The sequence below is a fragment of the Apus apus genome, chromosome 17 (genome assembly GCF_020740795.1).
Source record: "Apus apus isolate bApuApu2 chromosome 17, bApuApu2.pri.cur, whole genome shotgun sequence".
Lineage (NCBI taxonomy): Eukaryota > Metazoa > Chordata > Aves > Apodiformes > Apodidae > Apus > Apus apus.
In genome coordinates, this window is record NC_067298.1 from 6,125,029 (window position 1) to 6,133,858 (window position 8,830).

At 50.3% G+C, this 8,830-nt stretch overlaps 1 protein-coding gene across 1 annotated transcript; it reads right to left on the reverse strand.

The window, feature by feature from the left end:
- Positions 1–2,135: 2,135 nt before the first annotated feature.
- On the reverse strand, positions 2,136–7,655 carry OTOP3 (otopetrin 3). The gene is made up of 6 exons (XM_051634884.1): positions 7,265–7,655; positions 6,073–6,209; positions 5,259–5,317; positions 4,617–4,735; positions 3,036–3,967; positions 2,136–2,306 (listed from the first exon to the last, which is right to left on the reverse strand). Exons 1-6 carry the CDS (start codon positions 7,653–7,655, stop codon positions 2,136–2,138), a joined length of 1,809 nt encoding a protein of 602 aa, XP_051490844.1.
- Positions 7,656–8,830: the final 1,175 nt, after the last annotated feature.

Here is an 8,830-nt window from a genome sequence, read left to right on the forward strand (position 1 = left end):
AGAGAAGTTTATCATCTTGTTTGTCTTGTGGTGGAGTCATTTGTGCTACCAGGAGAGACTGTGTCCTGGCTTCCTCTTCAGTGTGTGATTATTTATTTTTTTTGTAATCAGAGATGAAGACTGAATTCTGAGCCTGAACTATGCATTTTTGGTCATTTCTGTGCTTATGGCATAAGACACCATCCAAGGTGCCTCAAAGGGTACAGAAAAGGAACTAGATAAAATGGGATTGAGTGTCCTCACTATGTGAACAGTGTACTGGAACCTTTGTGCTGTTGAGACTCATAAAACAGACATCCTGGCCCTAGGAGGGCTCTGGAAGTCACTTTTTTTCTCTCAATGGGAGACCTCCCAAGCCACCTCTGCAGTCTCAGTAACTCAAACAGTATTTTATCTATTGCACAGCAGATAAAATCCAGGTCATGTGTGCCCATGAAGCCCATCACTGCTTGTCCCCTGGCTGTCAATAACTAGGAAGAAGGTTTGAGTTCCTGTCCATCCTTTGGAAAGGCCAGACCTTGGCTGTAGATCCCTTGGTACAAACTGTGAAATTAAAATAACTTTATTGGAGCCTAATTTATCCCACTGTTATTTCCCATGACATATTTGTGTTGACACAGGCCTAAGTCAAACCACTAGTGGGGTAAAGTTCATGCTGGTGCAATTATTCTCACTTCTAATATCACAGAAAGGTGCCATAATTACCTGAATGCTGAATCCTGAGGGGAGTGGTTGGGAGTTTCTGGTCACTGTTACTGTCTTGGGAGTTTGCTTTTCTAAGGGACAACAAAAAAACCCACATAAATAGGGTTTGATCCTAAACCTACAGAGCTTCTGGGATTAAGTGCCATGAAAGATTTTGATAGCAAAAAATGAATGGATTGTATAAGAAAGCCTGCCCCTAAGTCTCTGACCTCTGAAGGAAGAGTGGTGTAAGTCAGTGTCAGTTAATTTTGAGTCTGATCTTTGGTGGGTGCAGAGCAAAACCAGAGACTTCACAAGATACACATGAAAATTCAATCTCTCTTTATTTCCATCCATCAGGCTCAGTATTTGGGACCCATAGTCACAAGCCCCCCTGCTGTCCCATGTGCCCTCAAAGCAAGTATCTCCTCTTTTGCCTTGTGTGAAATGTTTGTGGATGTGCAAAGCAGCAGCGAGGCCCTGAGTGCTGGGGCAGGGAGGGATTCACAGTGGGTTTGGCAGCAGCTCCTTCCTGAGCCAGCTCTGTGTGCAAGGGTGGGGTGGTTGCTGGTGCACACTGGTGACAACAGCATGCATGGGTAGCATCATGTGAAAATCAGCCCTGGTACTTCTCTAGTGCTTCTGCTGGAGGTGGTGTGGGTGTCTGGGAGGAGAAATAGTTTTTTATTCCCAGTAAGGCAAGACAAGGCTGTAGCTCCTGGTTTTGATAGTGGGAAAGGGGGCACTGTCCTGCTGCAGGTCTGAAGGCCTGTCCTGCTCTTCAGCAGTGAACTTGGCACTTTGGTGGGGCTTACAGGACTCACACAAGTTGATGTGGCAGGTGTCATAACCAGGAGCAAACAGAAATACTCCATGTTACAACCATTGAAGCTGCTACCAGCATCTTTTTGAAAATTACCCATAAAGTGTGTTTGGTTCATTCCTGAATGACTGTAGGTGTATGTGCTTCTAGTGTGGCTGGTACAGATGTGTCTCTCTTCTGTGCTGCAGGATGGCAGGTTGGTGAGCAGTCAGGGGGCTGATGGTCCTTGACTGGATTCTTGAAGTTATGTGGAGTGTAGGTCAATTGTTATGGCTTTTATTGAACGCTGCTCTTGTGTTCTTTTACCTGGAAGATCTCAGTAGGAGCTGGTCAAGTCCCACTTGCTACCCCACAGCATCCACTGGCAGGCAACTGAGGAGTACCAGCATGCATCCTTCCTTAGATCAGTGAGACTATTTATGGGCTTTGAGTCTGTTCTTTATGGAGAAAAAAAAAAAAATCATCTAAACCAACCTCCTTTTCTTCTGAGACTCAAGGAGATGTCGTGCAAGAAGCCAGAGGGGAAAAAAGCTTAAAAGCTTCCATGTGTGTAATTCTGCTGCTTTACTGCATCTTTGTTCAGCATCCCTGCTTCACCCCAGCCTTTGGGCTGAGGAGCCAGCCTGGCTCAGGCTGTGATGTAGACCTCCAGGAGCCCCCCAACAGAGTGCATGCGGTAGAACACGCTCAGTGGGAGCCCGAAGTTCACAATCACAAACCAGGTGGAGTAGCCATAAAAGGACTTTTCCAGCCCGTTCTCGAAGACGGGGTGAGCCCCAAACGTGGGCATGATCCACAGCTAAAGAGGGGTAAGGAAAGAAGAGCAGAAGTCAGAGGGTGACAAACTGGCTCCTGCCTGCACTCTAAGCTCAGCACTGGCTCGAGTGGTTGTAGGAATATTTTCAAGAGTGTCAGAGGAGTCTCCCTGCCAGGAAAGAGAAGGAAAACCCCCTAATTATGCCACTGGCTCCTTGCTGACTTCAAATCCTGTCAAATTCCTGGAATTCTAATGATGGCCTCGCTCTGCCCCACCCAGCTTTGTCTTTCTCTGATTCCTTGACCAATTAGTTTTCCCTGGATTAAGGCTGCAGTGAAGATCCATGTTGGTTCAAGATCCTAGGGCACAGTGAACTTTATTGGATGAGTTTCAGTCCTGGAGACTCCTGCTTACCCAGACTCACTGCTGGTGCCTCATGTTTCTCCACCTCTGTCATGAAACACCCTTAACGAGGTAGAAAACTTTGTCAGAGGCTAAAACTTCGGCACCTAAGGCTTTATGAGCTGTCTCCTTCCTGCACCCAGGAAACCTGCCTGTGTTTGACTTACAGGTTAAAGACCAGACCTTGCTAAGGATCTGGGGTATTAATAGGAGGAAGTATTGACTTGCCTCACCAGTAGGTGGAAACTTGGTGGGCAAGGTTTTCTTGTTTGGAGCAGTAGCCCAAGAGAAAGACAAGAGGATCATGTCTGTATCACAGGGCATCCTGGCTCAGCCAAGCTGTGATCTGGCAGAGAGCACAATACTTACTATGATGTTGCACAAAACCAAGAAGAATGAGATCTCTCTTAGTGCTCTTCTCTTCCAACTCAGGTGAGAGTAGCTGTGGATATAGGACCACGAAACTTTCCGGATCTCCTCTCCCAGCTCCAACATGCTCACTCGTCTCTGGTCATAGGCTTCGTGATTCTGCTCTTCTTTTGTTTCTCCCTCTTTGTCAGGAGGGATCCCTGTGTGCTCCTCTTTGATGCTTGTTGTAGCTTCCTCTTCCCCAGGTAGCTCTGGAGCCACCTCATGCTGCTCAGTGTGGTCTGTGTGTCTCACCTCAGCTGCTGCTACAAAGGGCTGCCTGTGAAGCCCATCAATGATGAAGACATTTTGGGTGATGTTCTGAAAGATGAGGAGGACAGCATAGGACAGGATGAGACTGTTCAGCAGGTCCCTGGGGTCAGTGGCCACAATGGCAACAATGGAGAAGTAGCACATGGCGATTTGGCCCAGGGCTGCTCCCATCAACAGGATCACGTCCAGGCTGCGGGTTGGGTTCTTCAGCGTGTCCAGCTCCCTTTTTTCCAAGGCATGGATGATTGTCCCAATCACTGCACCCACGCTCATCAGGGGAAGGAGCACAATGTAGTAGGAATAATACATGACGAAGACCTGGCGGTTGGGGGCTGAGCCAGTGGCCTGGATCTGGTACATCATGAAGACACAGATCCCGATGACTACGGCCGTGGTGCCCAGCAGTGGCCCAAAGACCACCCCTTGGAGCTTGAACCTGGGCTTGATGTGAGGGACGTGGTGGTGGCTGATGCGTCTCCCCACGTTCTTCCACATGACGTAGAGCATGGAGCAGCAGATGAGGCAGTACTCGGTGTTGAAGGGGTAGAGCAGGATGTAGCCCTTCTGGAAGACTTTGCAGATGGTCGTGTTTGGGCACGTGCACGAGGTAGTCTCGTTGCCTGGAGCATGAGGAGAAGGCAACAATTAAAGAGGGAGATGGCCTGGATTTCATGGCTGGCTTTAGGAGTTTGTGTGCAGGCACAACATGTACCTCAGAAACAGTGAGCAGCAGGAAGTTCAGTGGTTACCACTTGATCCTCAAGGCTGTGAGGATTCAGAATAACAGGGTTTAGCAAATGTCTTTTCCCAGATATGTAGTGCTCCTGGTCACCACCATAGGCGCTGGATGAGAGGGACACTCCTTCCTTCACAGCAAAGCTGTCTCTCTCTGCCCTTGGAATATTAATTTCCTTCCCCCCATATCCTCAGAAAGCAAAGCACAGCAATTATGTCAGTCTGTTCTAGTCTGGCAATCTTTTGCTTGCAGATGATGGGTAAATGTGAGCAAAAATGTTATTTTATGTTGGGCTTTTCCTTTCCTAGCCCTGAGTTTTAGGGTTCTGTATCAGGCCCCGTCCTCTGCTCATGAAGATGTCCTTCCCTTGCACCCCATCTCCTTTAGACAGCCTCCAATAATAAGGAAGTTGCAGTATTTAGGAGATGTGGTTGGGAGATCTGACCTGAATCACTGGGATCAAGCACTGCTGTCCCCCCAGGGGTCATCTGTGTCCACCTCCCACAAACAGGGATGTGAGAAAGGAGCCTTGCCTGAAAACCGCTGCTCCACCTCCCGCAGCTGAGACTCCATCTCTGTGTGGATGGTGTCATTGGTCACGGCCAAGAGCCAGAGGAGGAGGTTAGTGGCTGTGGTCAGCATCAGCCCACACCTGGGAGAAGAGAAAGGCACTTTACAGCCTGTGGAGACTGTTGATAACCCATGTCTCCACCTGCCATGTGATGCTGCCCTTTGCTTCTCGCTTCCCTGTGCACAGGTGCATTTAAACATGCATGGGCGCAGTGCTCAGCTCCCTGGGAAACCCAGCCTAGCTCTTGGTGCAGCTGAGGGGAGGGAAGGCTGGGACATCTTCCAGTGGTAGGAAAGGGCAGGACACCCCACCCCGTCCTGCAGCCACTGAGCTGGTCCCTAAGCCCTGCAGTAGAAAGGCAAGTGGGGTTAGGAGGAAGCAAGAAGCTTTGCAGAAGTGAAAACTGAAGGGAGCTGGTGAGCTCAGGTCAGTGGAAGCAGGATGGGTCTGGTCGAGCCACAGCTTGGTTCTTGTGTGCTGCAGAATATGAAGAGGCTGTGTAAGATCAGGGGGAGAGAGTTCCAGCAGGAACCAAGGAGACCATGAGCAGACAGAAAGGGTTTCTTTAGAGGAGTACAAGGTGTTTTCCCCCCCCGCTTTGTACCTGGTGAGGTTGTGCTGGACTTGAACGCAGTCCTTGGAGTGATGGCACAGGAAAAAAGCCTGCAAGTGGAGAGCAATAATGCCATGAGTGGGGTGAAGCTGGCAGGCTGCTGCACACGTGGGGAAAGGGACAGGCAGGCAAGAGGACACATGTCTGAGCAAACCTGCCTGTGTGCCAGTGGTGCAGGGCAGTGTGTGCCTGCATCCTGGTGCTGAGGTGTGTGCTGGCATCCCAAGGCCACAGCAGCACGTGTCTGTGCCTGCACCCGGGGCCAGAGGAGGTCTGGGGGCATCTGTGTTTCCCTGGCTGGTGCCTTTGTGGGTATTTGCTGCTGAGGTGGGAGCTAGTTTGCTTTTCAAATACGGCTGTGGGTCTGGGAAAAAGAGGGTTGGTATCAGAGTAACAGGTGGCAAATGGTGTGAGATACAATTTGTGAGCAAAGGATTTTGTTGGAGGGATGGACTGGCAGGGAGAGAGGCTGGGCCTTGGGCACCTGGCTGGCAGAATCTGACATTTCCCTCTCCTCTCTCACTACTGTGATCCTTCAAGGCAAAGTCGTGTGGATCCTGCAGCGTGTCAGGTAGTGCTAGAGAGATTTCTTTCTAAATCTTACTACTCTGTCTCCATCTGGCACATCAGGAGTGTGTGAGTGGGTGGTACTTGAAATGTTGTGTGATATGTTAATGGTTGTAATGCTCATGAGGATGCCTTGTGTGCTGCCCCTTTCCCAAGTCTCCCCGCTTCCCCCACCCCTTGGGCTCTCCAGGAATGGGACAGAGAACAAGTGAGCTTCCAGAAGGGGAACATGCAGTACCTGGGTGCAAATAAAAACAATTTCAATGCTGGGGAACACAATTTCCACCCTGGATTTGCAGTGGATGAGAATGGTGCTGTAGCCAATCTGAAACACATTCAGGAGGATGCTGAAACTGCCAAACAGCATCAGTGACCCTGGGAAACAGCAAAAGCACCAGTAAATAAACAAAGACATGTCTGGGGAGCACCTGAGCCCGGCTGGGGCCTGCAGACCTCATGCCTCTTGATTTTGGGTGGAGCTGGAGGCCTTCCTGTGGGGAAGTCCCATGATTTTTTTAGAGAAGGGGACACAGGGAAGCCTGGTTTCTGAGCCTGGCTGTGTGCTTCAGCTGGGGGAAGGTGCTGAGACAGTGTGGGTTTTCTTGAGCTTGAATACAAAGTGGAAACTGGGTTTTTGGCTTTTTCTGTGCAATCTGGAGTGACAGAGGGAAGCTAAAGACTGGTGGTTGTTTCTGCTTTGTGGAAAAAACCTAAGATGACTGAGGTCTGCTGAGGCTTTTGGCAGCACCAGTCTGCAGAATTTAGGACCCTTTAACTGTTTCTCCCTTTTGCCTTTGACACCTCTGCAGCTTTGGGTACTTTGGTACCTTGTGGCTTTCTTCCTGTTAATTCTCCACGCTTACTTAGCAAGACCATGTGTTAATTAGAAACTCCATAATAGACCAGAGGCAGGGCTGGCTGGAGAAGTGTCATTTCACAAAGTGGGGCAGCTATTGATGGGAAATCTCCCAGGAAACCTGGGTGTCGCTGGGATGTGACTCACTGGCCAGGAATCTTCCCCTGGAAACAGGACTGCTGTGATGTTAAACAGGGACCAGGGTGGCTTGGGGCTTCTGGTGCCCTTGGAGGATAAATGTGGTGGTTCTCCTCTCACTGTGCAAAGAGCTCATGCCTAAAACCTTTTCTGCATCTCTCCCACTGTGCTCAGTTGCTGGGCTGCAGGTGGGAGATGTCTGGGATGTGCTTTGATCAGGAACCACAGAGCAGGGTTGGACTGGAGGCTGAAGAGAAGCCAAGATCAAGACTTTCCTGGCTCCTCTGGTTCCTCTCTGAGGCATCCACGGTGCCCTTGTCTTCCCCCAGCCCCTCACCACAAACTAACTGCCTCGTAGTAGGGGAAGAACTTCTGTATCTTCCAAGCACCGGGAAGAAGGAGAAAAGCAAGAGAGGATCCCCAAAACAGAACTTACCCCTCACCCAGATGGGCCCGGCGTGGGAGTCCCGGTACAGCACGGCGTGCGGCTGCCGGCTGGTGCCCAGCAGGTAGTAGGTGATCCAGCACAGGCACAGGACCTTGAGGATGGAGAGCAGGATCCAGACATCTGCCAGAGCGATGGCCACGTGGTTGAAAATCATGCTGCTGATGAAGGCGCTGCCCAGAAACACCACGTTCATGGCCAGCAGCCCTGAGAAGAGCTGCCCAGCTTTCTGGGCTTGCCTGTCCTGCTGCTGCAGGGACGAGCAGTGACGGTACAGCCAGAACTTCTCGTAGTGGATTGTGGAGGTGTCTGGTGGGTCTGAGGCTGACCTGCTCCTGCAGCGCTGGCAGGGCTTCTGCCTTGAGGCTTTGTTGCCTGACATGGCTCATCTGCCTGAGGGCTCACCTGCTGGTGTTGAACAAAGGAGAGGTTAAAAGTGAAGAGGATGGTGGGGGCCATGCTGAGATGTGCTCTGATGTAAGAGCCACTCTGGTGGTCACATCCCTTTCTTGCTCTGCAGCTTCCCCTTCCCTCACCAGAAGCTGAATGAAGAGGAAAAGAGATTGCTCTTTAGCCCAGGTTAGACATTAAATTTTCCTGTTGGACACAGTCATTGTGGGGCACTGGGAAAAGGCTTTTCTGCCAAAGGGTGTCCAGAGACACCTGCATGAAAACTAGTATTTGACATCTCTGCTCTGCCCTGCCCAGCCAGTGTTTGGAGCTGGCTGGACCCAGAGGTGACTAAATCTTTCCCATCCTCACCTTTCCCACCTCCTCTGTGTACAGTCCTGGATTCAGCTTTCCTCCTTTCCCTTTGTTGCTGTAAGGATTAGGTGGAAATACAGAGCAAGCTCAGACCTGCTCTAAAATTCAGAGCTGTTTGATTTTGGTTGACGAGTCCAACCTCCTCCTCGTGTTTTTGGGCTGTGAGGGTTACACCACACTCCTCCTGTGGTCACACAAATTGTGGCAGAGCTGCAAAGAATGAAAGATGGTCTTTAAGTTTTGGTCTAGGCTGCTGGGAAAAGATCCAGCCTCCCACCCAGGGAAGTGTGAGAATGGGACAGAATTAATACCTGGTTTTCTTTCTTTTTCTACTTGCAGTGCAGAGGAAAAAGCCTGGAAGCATGAGCCCACCTGACACAGAGGAGGTTGGGGAATTGGCCCAGGTAGAAAAGCTCCTAGGCTCTGGATGTCTGTTTAGCTTTTGGAAAAATCTCAGTAGGACCATACAGCAATTAGGCAAGATCATTTCCATTGTTTCTGTAGCTGGGAAGGTGCTTTCTCTCCAGGGACTGACTCTGGCTGAAGTGAAAGCACAGCCCTGAGATGTCTTGGGAGGTGGGGAGAATTACAGGTAGATGTCTTGGGGCTTTAGGGGAGAAGTTGTCTGAGAAGGGGTTGAAATGTCAGTGCTTCCCTCTTCCTTTGCATGTGCACAGAGGTGCTCTCTCTCCCTTTGGTCTCTGGGGATTCAGGTCACTTCTGTCGGTGGGAGATTGATCTGAAACGCTTCCCCGTTTGGCTCCAAAACTCTCTGAACTTAGTGCAGGAGCA

Coding starts and splice junctions, on each gene's coding strand:
- OTOP3 (XM_051634884.1), bottom strand. CDS start 7,655: ATGTCAGGCAACAAAGCCTCAAGGCAGAAGCCCTGCCAGCGCTGCAGG. Junction 6,210..7,264: donor CGGGCCCATCTGGGTGAGGG/GTAAGTTCTGTT, acceptor GCTGTTTCCCAG/GGTCACTGATGCTGTTTGGC. Junction 2,307..3,035: donor TGGTTTTGTGCAACATCATA/GTAAGTATTGTG, acceptor ACCCCTCTTTAG/CTGTGGATCATGCCCACGTT.